General features: G+C 56.2%; 1 protein-coding gene across 1 annotated transcript in view; it reads left to right on the top strand.

Annotated features, from left to right (window-relative positions):
• The first annotated feature begins 2744 nt into the window (after positions 1 to 2744).
• Positions 2745 to 17449, top strand: part of KCNC1 (potassium voltage-gated channel subfamily C member 1) — a 45002-nt gene continuing 30297 nt past the window's right edge. Inside the window, exon 1 of the mRNA XM_019456463.2 lies at positions 2745 to 4439. Within this exon, the coding sequence (XP_019312008.1) occupies positions 3870 to 4439 (570 nt within the window). The 5' untranslated portion in view covers positions 2745 to 3869. The remainder of the gene's footprint in view (positions 4440 to 17449) is intronic.

The following is a 17449-nucleotide window of genomic DNA, read 5'->3' as shown; positions in this document are numbered from 1 at the left end:
TTTCTGCAAATGCCAGCCTTCTTACAGTGTGAAAAGGAAGTGAGAGAAGGGACTTTTATGTCCCTGCTTAGGATGGAGAAGGGGGGGGCATTCTTTGCGGCCTGGGCTGGGGGTTGCCATCAAGGATCAAGGTGAGAATCCTAAAGTGAGGCAGCCTGGGGCACCTGAGGGACAGCTCCCCACCTGGGAGGATCCTTTCTCCAAGCCTTCTCCAGTTGTTATGTAGGGGATTTTAGGATGTAGTGGATACCCTTTCACATTTCTCCTCCCTCCAACCCTCGCCTGCCTCTCTTTTTCTAGTACATCCTCCAGGGCCAGGCCTTACCAGGGCTCCTGATCATCAAACTTCCCCTTACTAGCAGCCTCTGTCTCTCCACCTCTGCACCTGACCACCACGTGGGGCACCTTTAAGTTTCCCATTGTGGCTCACCATGGGGTAGTAGCCTGAGTGCGCTCTGCACTGATGCCTTGAGAGACCCTGGTTATGTACTTCCCCCCGACTCAGCCTTGGTTCAGGGCTCCAGATTCTCATGGCCCCTGACACTTGAATGCTAGGATCCCAGGCCCTCTCCTGGTCTTCCTCAAATCACCTAGCCCTTAACAAGGAGCTACTGTGTTCTGGGCACTGTGGAAGGAACCAAACAAGAAGCAGCCTTGGAGGAGCTGATAGTCCTTTTGGGGGAAAGAGATGAGCTACAGTGAAGGTTGGGGAGCCATACTCTGATCCAATGTGATCCTTCCTGCAGGAGAGGGAAGGGGGGAGTCCTGGCCCCCTGTGGCTTATGGAAACACAGAAGGCTTTCTGAGAGAGAAGAGAGTTTGGATGCCTGGCTGGAAGGAAGAGAAGGTTTGGAGAGGCCTCTTTCTGGTCTCTCCCCATCTTGATTTCTCCCAGCCAGGTATGTGTGTGTGTGTGTGTGTGTGTGTGTGTGTGTGTGTGTGTGTGTGATGTCCATCTCTCTGTGTCCATCTTTTTCTCTTCTTCCCATTCCTCTGTTTTATCACCTCCTTGCATTGGGGCAGAGCTTTCTGAGAGCCTGTTTCTTGGGGAATCTGAATTTGGGTGAGGCTGAGCTGCACTAGGTCAGGTTAGGGGATGGGGATCACACTGGTCATGGTGAGAGAGACACTCAAAAGCATTCTCATCCCTGCATTACCCTGAGATTGAAGGGGAAATAATTCTGGTTTAGATCAATCTCTGGTGGGAGGAGGTGCCATCCTGGTCCCAGACTCCAGCTGTCTCTTTGCCTCTGCCTATCACTGCCCCTGTTTCTGCCCTTGTCCTTCTCCCATCCTTCGTGTTTTGCTCTGCCCCTTGCCCTTTCCAACCTTTTCCACTCCTCCAAACCTTTCCACTACCACACACAGACTTCCCTGGGCTGGGATTTCCCTGGCCAAGTGAGGAGACAGATGTCCAAGGCACAGCTTTGTCCCCCGGCTCACAGCCGTGTCTGCAGGTCAGTGTAGAGGGACAGCTGTCTGCACAGTTAGCAAGAGCTGACAGGTAAATAAGAGCCTCCTGTCTTCTTAATTAAATCGCCCTTAGCCCAGGCAGCCTTGTGTTCGATTGGGCTAGGCTGGGATCAATAAGCCTCTTTCCTGGTGCAGCCACCCCTGGAGCTGGGCCTGACCTCCCCAGCCCTGCCCAGACCCACCTGCCCACTTCCCCAAAAGCCTGGGAGCCCCTTGAGGGCAAGATCTCTTGTGCCTGAGACAGAGTGTGGAACAAGGAAGGAATAAAAGAGTGATTGAGTAAACTGAGGCACGGGCAGCAAACACGGGCCAGGAAGGCTTGGAGGCCCAACCTGTAACCCCCCACACCCAAGATCAACTGTGAAGCTGTGGAAATCACAGCAGAAGCTGCACCCATCTAGCTCCCAGGCACAGCCATCAGCTTACCACTCAGGCAGCTGAAGCCCAACGGAGAAAGGGGGGTTGCAGTTGCTCCTTCTGACCTCTAAGGGCAGAATACCCTTTTCATAAGGGATGCCCACCTAGGGATCCGGCGCTAGTGTGGGAGGATCAGTAAGCTGGGATCAGTATGGTAGAGCGTGTGGCTCTCGCCGGAGACTAGGGTCAGCCTGGAATTAAGAAGGACCCAGGGTGAGTAAGGGGTCAAAAGGCGTTCATAGTGGTCCAGGATTATTGGGTTGTTAGTAGAAGGCTTAGAGGACAGCGTATGTGTTTTGTGTTTGGAGGATGTTATTTTGAGTCCATTCAAGAGGGATCTATGACAAGATCGTGGGGGCTCCAGATTTCGCTACCGAAAGGGTCGGTATGAAAGGTTTCTTGGAGCTGCCAATACTCGTCCAGGTCAAGGTGTCTCTGATAGCGGTCGAGGGCATCTCGTTTCACTTGGGGATCAGAGAGTCCCTAGTTTGGAAGGAGAGGAAAGGGTGCCGACGCCCTTCTCACCTCAGTCTGATACGGGGGGCCAGGCCTAGACGTCTCCTGGAGCCCCCGCCCATCGAGTGGCGCTACCCCAGGGCGGAGCGTCGGCGGGTCTCCCCAGAGCAGCAGGAGCCACGCGGGGCGGGCGCCCCCAGCGCCGGGGTTGAGGGAGGCTGTCTCCGCTCGGAGCTGGGAGGGGGGCGCGGAATCGGGGCTTTTTAGGACCCAGCGCGGCGCCTCCCTCCGGGGGCGAGTGCGGCTGCGCGCGCCGAGGGCTTGTGTCCGGAGAGCGGCGGGCTGGACGCGGACCGCGCGAGCGAGCAAGCGAGCAAGCGAGCCTAGCAGCAGCCCGGGCGGCAGAAGCGTCGCGGCGGCGGCGGCCGCTCCGCGCCTCGCCTCCCCGGCCTCGCCTCGCCGCGCCTGGACCCGCCACCCCCGCCTCCCTGGCGCGACCGCCGCAGCCCCTTCGTCTTGACCGGCACCTTCAACCGCCTGCCCGAAGCCGGGCGCGGAGCGCGGGGCGCAGAGGCGCCAGAGCCAGTGCCCACCGGCCTCGCAGACCGAACCCAGCCCAGAGAACCAGTGCGGGCCCCGCAACAGCTCGGGAGCTGTCCCTTCAGCACCGCCGCCGGAGTCCGAGCGTAGCCCCGCGGAGCTCCAGCTCAAGCCGGAGCGTACCCAGCAAAGCGCTCCGCGGCCGCCGCACCGAGCAGCGCCCTGGGTGCCCCTGCCCAGGGGGCCCGCCATCTCCTCCGAGAGGCGGGGAGAAGGAGCGAGGAGGGCGGGCGGGCAGGCAGGCGCGCCCGCCGCCGGGGGGAGCAGGCAGCCAGGCAAGGAGAGAGGGAGGGGGCCGGAGCCCGCCCTGCGCCCCGAGCTGCAGCCCGGCCACGCAGGGAGGAAGGCAGCGGTCATCCATCTCCCCAGCGCAGAGAGCGCGCTGCGGCGACCACCGCAGAGCAGAGCGCGAATTTCCCGGCCCCCTCTCCTCCCCTCCCCCTTCCGGGGGCTGATCTATCTGTCGGGCCTTTGGAGCAGCTGACCTTCCCCCAAAAAAGCTTTGTGTCAATTTCTCCATTTTCCCGCTGAGATGGGGACGGGAGCCCGGCCCCCCAACCCTCTTTTCCCTCCTCCCGGGGCTCGCCGCTGAGCACCGTCCCTCTCCCTCTCTTCCTCCTTCCCTTCCTCCCTCCCTTCTTTCCTCCTCTGCCTCCTCCGCAGCCGGACCAGCTCCCTCCCACATCTGGCGCCTAGAGACCCTTGGGATCCCGCGCACACGCCCCTGGACCAGCACCCGACAGAAAGCGCCCCTGAGGGGCTTGGGTCGCTCTTAGGGTGGCCAGAGCCACCATCCTCTGTCCCCCCCGACGGCTGGGGGGAGGGGGGAGGAGGCCCCGCGCCCCCCTCCCCGGCGCCAACTCCCCCTGGCGGCCGCTCCCATGGGTGTCGCTGGGCCGCGCCATGCCTAAGGGGGCGCCGCGATGGGCCAAGGGGACGAGAGCGAGCGCATCGTGATCAACGTGGGCGGCACGCGCCACCAGACGTACCGCTCGACGCTGCGCACGCTGCCCGGCACGCGGCTCGCCTGGCTGGCGGAGCCCGACGCCCACAGCCATTTCGACTATGACCCGCGCGCAGACGAGTTCTTTTTCGATCGCCACCCAGGCGTCTTCGCGCACATCCTGAACTACTACCGCACTGGCAAGCTGCACTGCCCAGCCGACGTGTGCGGGCCACTCTATGAGGAGGAGCTGGCCTTCTGGGGCATCGACGAGACCGACGTGGAACCCTGCTGCTGGATGACTTATCGCCAGCATCGCGACGCAGAAGAGGCGCTTGATAGCTTTGGCGGCGCACCCCTTGACAACAGCGCCGACGACGCGGACGCCGACGGCCCCGGAGACTCAGGCGACGGTGAGGACGAGCTGGAAATGACCAAGCGCCTAGCGCTCAGCGACTCCCCAGATGGCCGGCCCGGCGGCTTCTGGCGCCGCTGGCAGCCGCGCATCTGGGCGCTCTTCGAGGACCCCTACTCATCCCGCTACGCGCGGGTAAGTGACAACCTGCCCATCAGGAGAGCTGGGTGGTAAAGGCCGGGTTCTCTGCCTCCCTCGGGCAGGGGCGGATTGGAGAACTGGCGCCTAGGGAATCAGAATTGAAAGGAGTGTGTGTGTGTGTGTGTGTGTGTCTGTGTGTGTGTGTGTGTACATATGAGAACGTGCATAAAAGCGGGGATAAGAGAGAGATTGCTCTTCCAGGGTGACTAGTTTTGTAGGTATGTAAGGTCTGTGTCTGTATTTCCAAATTTAATATGTATGAGTGAGTACAAATGGGTGTTTGTGTGTATGAGTAGATTGTGTGTGCATATTTATGTAAGTGTGGTGGTGTATATTTGGGTGGGTAAAGTATGTAGTGGGAATGAGTGAACGTGTGTATGTTTGAATGTGCAGGAGTGCCTGTGTGTGCATATTTGTGTCTTTGCAGATGTACACTGTGAAGGTGTGAACTGCCCTTTAGATTTTCGTGTGGGGAGGGAAGCTGGGAGTCCTCCCTCCCTCCCTCCCAGGTAAGCGGCATCTGGAGCCACGCAGGGCCTACAGAGGAGGGCTCGAGGCCTGGTCTGCTGCTTAAGACAGACCACCCTCCCCAGGGAGCAACCTCAGGCCCTTGTGAAGAGAAGGTTGAGAGGGAATCTTTGTGGCTAATTAATAGCTTTGTAGTTGGTGTGTGGCTGGGCTGTGGGGAGGAGGATGTGGCCACTCTGAGACCTAGTGCTGGGAACAGGGCCTGACTAAAGGGGAGGGTTTTGGAAGGGGCCACTCGGCTTATACTATACTTCCTCTGGGACCTGTCAGGGGCAAAGTAGGGGCCTAAAGGGTAACATGACCCAAGGGGTGTGAGAGGTGGGTGTGTCATCATCAGCCACTCCCCTTTAGTAACAGCAGCTTGTTGCAGGAGACAAAGGGCATCCTGCTGCTGACCTTGGCCTCTCAGAGGCTTCTTGGGATTAGTTTCTTCATCTGTTAAATGGGAGAAGGTGTCTGGTGAATCTAAGGGTCTTTGCTGCTCAACTGTGCCCTAAGGGGAGACAGTGGTGGCAGCCACCCACCCTGGAAGAGACACCCCTTGCCTTCACTGGCTCTGTGGTCTGAAGGGAGCGGAAGGCATGAGGGGGAGGGTCAGAGTTGTGAATTTAAAGCAGAGCCACCCCTCAACCCCCCACCAGGCAAACCACTGCTCTCTTTTGTTGCTCCACATCCCTTCTTTCCTGCCCCCTGGAGCTGAGGTGGGGAGGATTAGGCAGGGAAGGAGGCAGGATCAGTGCTAAGGATCAGTGGGGGAAGAGGACTTGGGGGGCACTGAGGTGTCCATGAGGAGAAAAAAGCTGTTTAGGCACAGGCCTGATACATTTGTGACTTCGATAAAACTCTCAGTGTTTTAGCATGCAAGGGAGGGGGCAGCAGGTCAGAGTCTTATGCATTAAATTCTAGAACAGATGTGGGGGAGGGTGGATAGCAACAGAACCAAGCCCTTCGTTTTGCCACTAGAGACCCTACACAAGGTCACTCAGGGAGCCAGAGGCCAAGCAAGACTAGAACCCAGGTCCTCTGGGACCCCATCATCTCCTGAGCTGGATGCCAGTTCCCTGCCATTTCCAGAATGGACTGGGACCCTCAGAGATCTACCCTCCCCTCTCCTCTCCTGACAGAGGCCACCACAACCAGGGAATTATGTAACTGGAGGCTGTGGCTGAGCTGTGGAGAGGGGCCGGAGGAGGGGGTCTGGGAGGTTGAACAAACACATATTGGGGCTGGGGGCATGCTCGGCAAAGGCCTGGGTTAGGACAGCCACCCATTCAGCCTGCATTTGACCTTGGACAGCATCTCACCACCACCACCATCCCCCTTGGCCCAGGAAGGAAGTAGGCCCAATTTTCTCATTGTCCTCTCAGCCACCTGGCTCCCTAGTAAGAAGCTGGGTACCCTCACCCTACCCCTTGGGCTCAGTTTTAGGGTTCTGACCTGTGTTCCTGACTTTCTGGATAGACAGGGGACATGTGGGGTATGTTCCACCCCCACCCCCTTACTGTCCATCTTCTTCCACTTGACATTCCTAGGCCATGGGGTGGTCTTTACCCAATGCAGATAAATGGGCTGATTAGTGTGGTCTGGGGTCTTGTTGGTGTTTAAACCTTGCAGAGAATTCCTGATTGTCTCAAGTGTTCATTGAAGAACAGACTCTGAGGGAAAAGCTGGACTGTAGTGGGGAGATGGAGGAGAGTTAGAAGCCCCCACCCCCCACCCCCTGTCCGCGCCTTCTTTTCCCTGTTAGCCTCACAGAATCACTCCAATTCCTCTGGGTGACAAATGAGGACACTGAGGCCCACAGAGGAAGGACCTGCCCAAGGGCACTTGAGAACTGAGGCCAGAGCCTGGATTAGAACCCAGGCTTCCTGCTGCACGCCAAGCTGGCCTTAGCTGCATTGCGCTGCCTCTCTGCGGCTCATCTGTGCAGGGACCAGCCTGCTGCCTGGCCTTCCTCCCCCTCCATCTTTGCTCGGCTGCTGCTGTCACCTTTGTTTACCCCTCCCCCCTCCTCAGACTGGTGGGTCAGGGTTTACATTTTCATTCTAGTTTCTAGACTAGAATCCTGGATGTGTGTGACATTGTACGTGTGTGTGGCATTGTACGTGTGTGTGAAAGAAAAGCTGTATGTGTGTGAAAGGGAATCTGTGTAAGAGAGATTCCGTGTGGGTGTGAGAGATTCTTCATGTGTGTGAGAAAGCCCATATGAGAATAAAAATACGTGTGAGTGAGACTCTGGGAGGAGTGTGCGCGTGTGTGCGCGCATGTGTATATGCTTGTGTGCGCGCATGTGTATATGCGTGTGGTGAGACTATGTGCAAGAGATTCCGTGAGGGTCTGTATCAGAAATTCTGTGTGAACGTGAGAGAGACAGATTCTGTGTGTTTTCAGATGGACTTTGTGTGTGAGAACGAGGCAGCGTGGGAGAGAGTGCGTATATAAGAAAGAGAGGGAGACTGTACGTGTAAGAGAAATGCTGTGTGTGTCTGAGAAACTTGGGGTGTGCCACTGTGTGAGTACCTTGCTGTCTGTGGCGAGTGTGACATTGTCCATGTGAAGCTGTGCATGTGTGGCTGCGTGTGTGTGTGTGTGTGTGTGTGTGTGTGTGAGGCTGTGTGCATGAGACCATCTGTGTGTGAGTCTGTATGTGGGGTGGGGGACCGTGTGTGTGGCACAGACTGTGGATGTGTGAAGCTCTGTCATTGTGGCTGTGTGTGAGAGAGACCCTGTGTTGCCCAGGTGTGGGTGTTTCTTGAGGAAGACGAAATTCCAGACCAGCTTCCTGCTTGCTCCCTTGGTCTCCTGGTCCTCCTGAGCTGCTTTAGTGAGCAGTTTTGCTCCTCATTTCTGGTCCTCGATAGAAATACTGCTCTAGGCCAGGCCAGTTGTTGGTGAACGGACCAGACAGTGAGGTTACCCTCCCCCAGGCCTTCTTGTTGACCCTGGAAGAAAGGGCTACTTGGCTGGGGTGGGAAGTCCCATCTGAGCTCTTCAGGGGTGACAGCGAGCTAGAGCTGCCTGTTCCCCAGACCCTCTCTCCTGTGCTTTTCTGGGCACCCAGCTGAGGGGGTGAGGGGTGGGAAAGTGAGCTGGGACAGGATGACCCCAGCTCGTGTTCTGGGGTGAGGGGTGCTACCCCAGATGCACACAAGCAAAGGATGATGGTGGCACTATGCAGTAAGGACCATGAAGGGGCTTCCTGGGCTTGTGAGAGAAGGAACAGTCCCAGAGGAGGTAACGCTAAGGTAAGCTTTGGGGGGCAGGTAGGAATAAGCCAGGCAGATGGCAGGGGATGGCAGTCCTGGCAAGCAAAGCCATGAAGGTGTGGGAGCAGGCAGGGCTGTTGGTGAAGTCTGGAGCAGCCCTGCCTTGAAACCTGCCCTTCTCTCTGCCTTGGGGGCCAGTGCAGGTCTGAGGCCCTTGGCTTTTATCTATGATTTGCATGTTTTCATCAGGAACATTGTTGTGTTTCAGGTCAGGGCTAATGCTGGTCCTTGTTCTGCAGGTCAGAAAGTATCTTTAGTATGTGGTGTGTGTTTGTGTGTGTGTGTGTGTGTGTGTGTGTGTGTGAGAGAGAGAGAGAGAGAAAGAGATGACATCTGTCCCCCTTGCAAATGACAGTCACTTGACCTTCCAAATGACAAGGAAGTTCCAGTGGTTCCCAAGCTGGGGAAGCCCCACCCCTCCACTCTCTGTCTCTCTGCCTTGTCCCCTCCCCTTTGGGACCTGATGCAGCCCCAGCTTCTCCTCAGCTCCCTGGGAAGGAAATGCACTTGGTGGCAGGAATGAAGAGTCCAGCAAGAGACTTCTGTTCCTCCATGGTGTCTTAGCTGACACAGGGCCTTGGAGTCTTGGTGAGATTCAGGAGAGAGCTGCTCTCAGGGACTTCCTACACAGCCTCCCACCTCAGAGCCTGCCCCCTAGGCCAGGGCCCCACCTCTGGTCATGGTAACCTATGAAGGAGACCCATGGGCAGTGGGGAAGGGGCTGGTGTGTTCCCCTCTCCATCACCCCATGTGTCCCCCACCACAATGTGTCCCCAACTTAGTGTTTTTCTCCTTCCTGCGATGTTTTCACAGGTGTCCTTATGTCTGAATGGTACCTGCACCCCCCCGCCCAGCTCCCTTCTCAGTAATGAAAACCAGAAACCAGTGTCTCCTCATCACAGTCTCTCAGCCCCTTCACCTCCGCAGTGGACATAGGGGCGTCTGGGTGGCTCAGTCGATTAAGCACCTGACTCTTGATTTTGGCTCAGGTCATGATCTCATGGTTCATGAGATTGAGCCCCACGTCAGGTTCTGTGCAGACGGAGTGGAGACTGTTTGGGATCCTCCTTCTCAAACGAAATAAATAAACATTTAAAGTAAACTAAACTGAAATGGACATAATGATAGAACTTAGCCCAGAGAGTTAATGGAAAGATTAACCAAAGTAATGTGTGGAGAGCCCCGAGTCACAGGGTCCGGATGCAGTAAGTGCTCGATAAATGTTGGCTGCTACCATCACTCCTGTTGGTCGTATTATCATTCTCCTTCACGGCCCTCTAGATTCTGTCCCTGGCCCTCCATCCCCACGTCCACCATCCTGGTTCAAGCCGCCATCGTTCCCCTCACTCCTCCAGCAGCTGCCGACTGCTCTCCTGCCTCCAGCCCCCGGACCCTCCAGTTCATTGTCTACTTGGCAACCACAGAGGTCTCTTCAACTCACAAATCTGTCAGCTCATTCCCTTGCCTATTTAAAACCCTTCGGTGCTTCCCTGGACCATACTGTGGTCCCTCAAGCCCCGCGTCCCTCTTCAGTCTCCTCTGGCCTGGCTCGCCCCATTGCTCATTGAGCTGCAGCTACCCTGGCCTCATTTCAGTTCCTTGCCTGTGCCAGGTGCCCCTGCTTCAGGGCGTTTGCACATGCTGTTCCACCTGGAACACTCTTTCCTCCTGTTTTGCACCTCTTCATCCTTCACATCCCACTCAAAACGTTGTTCTACATGATGCCTTCCCAGAACCCACAGTGGGGGTCAGTGTTCAGAGTCCTTCCCTTCAGAGAAGCTATCTGGTATGTAATAAAATGTTCGTTAGCAGCCTTTCTTGAGTCAGGTTTGTTTCTACCTCCAGACTCTAAGCTTCTTACATACTCCATAATAGGAGTGACTGTTATGACAGAGGAGGAAGTTGAGGCCCAGAGAGGAGTGCTTTCCCAAGGCCAAATGTGAGCAGGTTACTTGGGCAGGTTCAGACACCCAGATCTCTAACTCCTGGCTTAGTGGCCGGAGAGCCGGTCATCCACCTTCCGATGCCTCAGGGAGTGTTTGGAAGCTGGTGCCTTGGACACAGGTATCTGTGCTCCTTAACTCTGAGCGGGAGGCCTGGCATCTGCCAGAAGCTTTGGGAAGATTGGCTTGAGCTTCCCAGAGAGGCAGACAGGTTGTCCTAGAGCTGGGGGAAGGATTCTGGAGGGGGCTCATTTCAGGTGCCGCTGCCTGGGCCAGGGATCTCGGGGCCTCCCAAGACAGCTGACTATAGCGCTATGGCTATTCTGAGCGGTCCCATGACCAGTGTGCTCACTCTGGACCAAAAGGTCAGGGCGTCCTGTCAGCCCCTAGGCCAGCCTGGCCACCCCACTGGTTTGAGCTTCCCTTCCCTGGGTGCAGGCTCAGAGGAAGAGGGGGGCCTTGGGGGCTCCTGGGACTATTGGTTGCCCAGGCCTTATTCATGGGGACCACTTGGGTCGGAGGGACCACCTTCCACATGCATGGGACTGTCGGAGAAGATGGATGTTCCTGGGCCACCTCTAGCCACTATCCTCATCCAGTGGAGAAACAGGGTCAGAGAAGGGAAGACACTTGCCCAAGACTCCCACCCCCAGCCTCTCAGCCCTGGACCTGGCCTTTTGCATTTCTTTTGGCTCACAGATTTAACAGAATACCAAATCCCACCTGGGCCTGCTGTTCTCTTACTTACTCCCATTATTCCCTCCCCTGAAGGAGGGAGATTAAGCAGTTACCTGCCTTCCCACCTCCCTTCTCCACTCCCCTAAGAGGGCCCAGCACAGCTGGTTGAAATTTCTGCAGGTCGTTCAACCCAGAGTTGGCCCAAATTCTGTTCTTATCATCCTCCAAGCAGGATTTTCTAGAACCCCTTTCCTTTCTTGAATCATAATACTAACGGCTGCTATTTACGAAATCATTTACTATGTATCCGTCTTAAGGACTTAATTTACATATTCTCATTTAATTCTCACAAAACTCCCAAGGAACTGTATTATTATTATCGTGCCAGTGTTGCAGATGAGGCTGCTGAGGCTCAAAGAGGTTAACTAACTCACCCAAGGTCACTTGGCTCACGAGTGAGCCTTCAGACCTGGGGCTGCCTGACGCTGGATTTCTGTCCATAACCACACTTCAGCCTCCCATTGCTGGGCCAGGATAGTGGGGTCTGTGGCCCAGTTTGGGTTCCCATCTGGTTCCCTCCCTGCCCCAGCAAACACTGTTTCCCAACAACCTGTCCGGGAATCCTGCTCTGCAAGTTCTGGCCCCTGAACAATGGCAGGTGAGGGTCTAGCCTGGTGGGGTAGGGGTGCTCCGGCAGCCCCCAGGGAGAGGGTTTCAGGAGGTGCCTCATCACCCCCACTATCCAGGCAGGGCCCGGGGCTCCATGTGTCTACAGGGAAATGGCAGAGAGCTCAGGGAGGATTAGAAGCTGTCTTGCATGAGGTGATACACGGGGGACGTGGGGGTGGGGGTAATGCTGGCTCCTCCTCAGCTCGGCGTTCGAGGCCTTCTGCTCTGGAACCTGGCCATGAGCTGTTCCTTTCTGCCAGGCTCCTCCCTGGTCTCCTTGCCTTCAGCCCTCATTCCAACCTCTGGGTTTTTGTTCATCTATTCCTCTCTCTCAGTGGCCTTTCTAGATTTGTTACATGTGAAAACCCATCCTGCAAGGCTGCTCATGCATACTCTGGCTTCTCCTGTCCTCGCTGACCACCTTTGGGAGTGAGGGATCTGGGTTGAGCACGGAGTCAGCAGGCTTGCATGATTTGAGCTGGAGGTTAGTGAGTCACTTCTGGAGGCCTGTGGCTGGGGACAGGCAGGCCCTTAGGATAAAGGACCGGCCCAGGTGCATGGAGAGATGTGGCCACAGACAAGACCCGAGTTGCAGGCATCAACAACTGAGCCAGAGCGAGATCTGTAACCGGGCCATCACACCAACCAGGCTCCCTTGGGAAAGTCCCACCGCCCCCTCAGTCTGCAGGTGTTGCCTCTGTAAAATACGAGGTCATTCCAAATGACCACCAAGTCCTTTCCCACTTCTGACATTCCAGGAGTCTAAGAATTCCGGGCTTTGGCTTCCCAGAGGCACCGTGGGAGCCACATTCGTCCTTACCTATCTCTCCTTCCACGTCTTCAGCCCAGCTCCTCTCTAGGACACATTTGAGCCCTCCTGGCAAGGGCCCTGACACCAAGCAGGCAGGAGCCCAGGGGAAGGGCTCTGAAGAGCTTCTTCCTACATTCATTCAGGCTCTCTCAACCTGTTTTCATTCATTCATTCATTCAAGGTCTTGTAATCACGCCCTGCCTGGGGTCGTCACTGTGACCACTGTGAACCATCACTGGCTCACCCAGCCCACTCACCCACTGTGGGTACCATCCATTTAGGGTGTGCTTGCTCGGGCCCAGCAGGTGGCACCTGTTTGCCCTCTTCTCCAGGCCCTTCCCTAGGCTGTCTGCCCTCTGGGAGTTGCAGAGAGGTGAACTCAAGGAGGAAATGTTATGCCAGCCTGTAGGGGCTAGAGCAGGGCAAGGTGACTAACACCGATGGTGAAGGGGGCGCTGTGGAGATGGTTGCAGTGAGCTCCTTCTGTGCTGGGTGGGGCCAGGCTAGGGTAGGGGGGTATTTATAGTGGCTGCTCCGGGAGCTGCAAGGGTGGTTGCTGGAGGATTCCCACCCACGGCCGACTCTCAGATTACCTGGGCTGCTTCCAAAAGGTCAGGCTCCTGGGCTCTGTCCCTTGAGAATTTGATTCCTAGATCAGGGGGTGTTCAGGGTGTTTAGTCCACTCTCAGGCGACACTAATGCTCAGCGAGGGAGAATCTGCACTGGGGGCTGGGACATAGGGGCCCTCGCTACTTGGTGTGGTCCTCCAACATCACCTGGGCACTCGTTAGAAATGAAGAGTTTCAGGCCCCACCGGAGGCCTACTGATTCAGAACCTTCATTTTAACAAGATCCCAGATGAATCATATGCACATTCGATTCTGAGAAGTGCTGAGGCGGGCAGCTGCTCCCAGCTGAGGGGAAGTATCAGGACACAGAGAGGCCTGAATGGGTGTGTGCAGGTCGGCAGAGCTTCAAGGGGGGTGATTCTGATCTTCCCTTGTGCCTAAGACGTTAGCATCGAGGTAATGGACCTGAGATGAGGCCCCAGCTCGGTAAATGGCAGCTGCATCTGTAAATTGCTCAGACGAAACCCTTGGCACCATGCTTGATTCCTTCCTCTCTCTCTCACACATCAGCAAATCCTTTGCCTCCATGTTGAAAGCCTCCCAGAACCCAGCTGTGTCACATCACCTCCATCACTAAGTCCCTAGCTGAAGCCACCATCTTCTCTCCCCTGGATTACTATGAACTGTCCCCCGCTCCAGTTCCTTCTCCACCTGCAGCCAGGGCCATCCAAGGTAAGATGCTCGTCAGAGGAAGCCACCTCTGTGCTCTGCTAACTCTGGCTTCCGGTCTCACTCAGGAAGAAGCCCAAGTCCTTCTGAGGTTACTGGGCTGCACATGAGCCCCTTGAGCCGACGATCTCCCTTCTGCTCTCCTGCCTCTCCTACTCCTCATTCTGGCCTCCTCGGTTTTCCACCAGCACAGTGGTTGTGCTTCTGCCTCAGGACCCTTACTCTTGCTGTTCCTTCCACCTGGAGCGCTTTCCCCGCCAACACACTCCCTCACCTGCTTCAGGTCTGGACTCAGACGTCCTCGTCATCGGGTCAGATCACAACCTGGCTTTCCCTGCCCCTGTTTTGTGCTCTCCTGTTTTCCTTCTTGGCATTAACACCGTCTAACTGTATTTTATTTATTTACCTTGAATATTGTCTATTTCCCTCCTTAGAGGAAGCTAGAACAGGGCCTGGCACAGAGTGGGGACTAAATAAATATTTATTGAGAGGATGGATAAGGAGGCCAGACCTAGGTCAGACACTGCCATCACACCTGTGGCTGACCCCTTTCTTCCTTGCCTCACCTGGAAACACATCCCTCCATCCCCGAGAGTGGTGGTGGAGAGGCAGAGGAAGAGGATGAGGCAGCGCTAAGGGTGCTGGCGTGTCCTGGTCAGGGCTGGGGGTGGGGGGGACAAACGCCAGTCAGGGCAGGTCCCACCTGCCACTGTCGCCACCCAGGGCCAGATGAGCCTCTTCCCATCCCAGCTCCCCCACCTCTGCAAACTCCTCCTTCACTCAGCCCAGGGAGCCCCCGGCCCGCTTCCCACAACCAGAGCTGAGAGGCTAAGGAACTATTTTCCCAAATCAGGACACACGAGCTGTCACACGAGGACGGAGATGTTGCAGGGGATCGAGTTTGCAGGTCCATGTGGTCCAGCCAGATGCCTGGAAGTGAAGTCTCCCTTCTCTTGTGACTCCTCCTATAGGCCAGCCAGGCTTTTTCTCTCCCTCTCCCTCCCCATCTTCTTCCCGGGCCACCTCCTTCCCTTCCCTGTCCCTTCCATCACCCCCTTTCCTCTATTAGTTACTGGCTTTCAACACAGACTCTTTCCCTTGAAAGCCTAGGGTGCTTTTTGTCCCAAGTTCCCCTGCTTTGACCCTCAGTCATGTGTTCAGCTGAAAGTGGGTGGGCCTCGAGGCCCCACTCAGCGATGTGACCTGAGTCCAGTACTTTCCTGAGTGTGGCCTCTTGAGCCAGGAGGACTGCATTCAAGTCCCAGCCCTACACTTCCCAGTTGTGTGACCTTGGACAAGTTCCCTAACCTGTCTGTATCTCAAGAGATATTAATAGCACCTGACTCATAGGGAAGTCGAGAGGCTTGAATATGTTAAGCACTTAGCCCAGAACCCGAAACATAATAAGTGCTTAATTATCGTACGTTCCATTATTGTCTTTTTACCGGCGCTTGGCTCTAGAAGATCCAAACCATCAGCTGTTCATCGTCTATACTTCCTTATTTCAGCCACTGACTCTCCTTTCAAATAACTCTCTAGGGGGCACCTCACCTACCTTGGCCCTGGGGGCCCTTCCTTCCAGAGTCTATCTCCCAGGGGCCAGATTTCAGGGTGTCATCCCGGCAGGCCTGGATTCTGTCTTGGTCTCTGCCACGAACCCGCTGTGTGTCACGGGCGGATCATGGCCCCCTCTGATCCTCAGTCTCCCCATCAGTTGTCATGGGCCACTGGTCCCTGCTCTGCCTCCCTCTCCAAGTGTAGAGGGGAATGAAGGAGATGAAAACTGGAAGTTCCGTCTGCAGGGTGGAGGGGCAGGGAGGGCCACTGACATCTGTGGTCGGAAGCCGAGCATGGTGGCCTGAGATGCTGACAAGAGTACCGGTGTGGAGGGACTGGTGGGCAGGGGCCATGGATCACAGCTTCGGTCCTTGAAATGCGTCCCTTTACAAGGGGATCCTCCGGCACAGTGAGCAGGGGCAGCAAGGGCCAGGCAGACCCTAGAAGCTGCTGGGGCTGGGCGCCTGTTGGTGTCAGTGGGCGGTGCCCACTCTGGGGCTGGGCTGCCCCGCCAGGCCGACGCCAGGCTGGGTGGGGACGAGCTAATATTAGCTGGGGCAGCCCCAGACAGCTGAGCCCGGGGGGCCTCGGGAGCCTCGCTGGGCCCGGGCTCTGTTGCTTCGGCCTGGGCCACAGCAGCCAAAGGAAGCTTTCTCAAGCCTGCGCACGGCCTTGGATGCCCCTTCCACACTGGCCCGATCCAGAACTTGCCCTGCTAGCCTGGCAGTCCTGCTGCTTCACCCTGGCCCTGGCTCCTGCCCACAAGCCCCTGGCCCCCTGCCCATGACGTGCCCCTACCTCACCTCTTTCCTTCTCCATCCATAGAGCAGGAAGGGACTTCTTTCCCTACACCCCTACTCTATACGTGAACACAGGCTGTGTAGTTCCCTGCCGGGCGTGTGGGTGGGGTGGGGATGGGGCTGTTAGCATTCATTCATTCATTCCTCCATTCAACCAATATTTATTGAGTACCTACTTACTAGGTGGCAGGCAAGAACCTGGGAATAGAGCAAAGAACAAAACAGTCAAAAATTCCTGCCCTCAAGAAGCTTACATTCTAGCGCAGGGAGAATACAAAGAAATAAATGCATACATAACCATATAGGGTGTCAGATGGTGACGAGGGCCATGGAGATGTATAATGGAGATGTATATATAGGGCCCAGGAAGTGCTGGGGGGGGTGACAACTTTAGTGTGGCAGGGAAGGCCTCCCTGAGCAGGTGATGGAGGGAGATATGTGACACATATCTTAAGACCTGTGTCTTGCTTAAGACACAGTGAGAGGCCAGTATCCAGGGCTGGACTCAGAGAGCCAGAGGACAATGGTAGGTCATGAAGAGAAGAGCACAGCTCCCCTCAGCCCCAGTGGGCTCCTGGTAGTAGGGTCTTGCTAATGGGCCTCGGCCCGTGCTAGCCTGGTGCTCGGCTGTGTTCACGTCTCCATGGCCGTCCCCTCCCCACCCCACATGAGTCCGAACCTGGCCCTACTGATTATTAGCTGTGTGACCTCTGTAAGCCTCAGCTACCTCAGCTGTAAAGGGGGGATACGAACAGTCCCCACTTCAAGGGGCTGCCATGAGAACCCAATGAGATAAGTTATAGAAGGCCCTTTAGCACAGTATAGGGCACAACACATGTGTTCAAGTTATGCATTATCATTCTCACCATTTGGCACATGAGGCATCTTTCTAGGATGCTCTGCAGACACTGGCCTCACCCACTGAGGGATTCTGAGAATCAATGTCTGAAAGGGGTTAGACAGGAGCTTCCTGTTACCAGGAGGCTTCGGTGACCCCCCCAGGGATCTTCTCAGCCCATGAGGGTGGTAGAGTGGGGAGGCGTGACTCCCTTGGGCCTTATCACCAGGGCAAGGCTGTGAACATATTTTAGACCATGGCCTCCCGCCAGGGCCAACATCTTACCACTTAGAGATTAATGTTTTATGCTCAGCCTCAGGGGCTCTCTTAGCAGCTGTGAGGAACGCGGTCACCCACTGGGCCGCCTGGAGCCAACCAGAGCCCTGGGATGAGGGCTGGGCTCTTGGTAGCTAACGTGGCTGCCACCTGCTAAGAGCTAGCCCTGGGCAGGATGCTTCTCCTCATATTCCCACGGGAGCTCCTGCCTTGGCGCCTGACCAGCCCACACACCTGGAGCATGGCCCTTGTCTTTTGGGGCCTTAGTTTCCTCATCTATAAATTGTGCATAATGGTATCACCTACCTCTCAGGGGAGCTGGGAGAAGCCGCTAAGACAG

Source organism: Panthera pardus, unplaced genomic scaffold (genome assembly GCF_024362965.1).
Source record: "Panthera pardus isolate Hobbes unplaced genomic scaffold, ASM2436296v1 HiC_scaffold_12, whole genome shotgun sequence".
NCBI classification, from domain to species: domain Eukaryota; kingdom Metazoa; phylum Chordata; class Mammalia; order Carnivora; family Felidae; genus Panthera; species Panthera pardus.
This window is presented reverse-complemented; position numbering and strand designations above follow the sequence as displayed.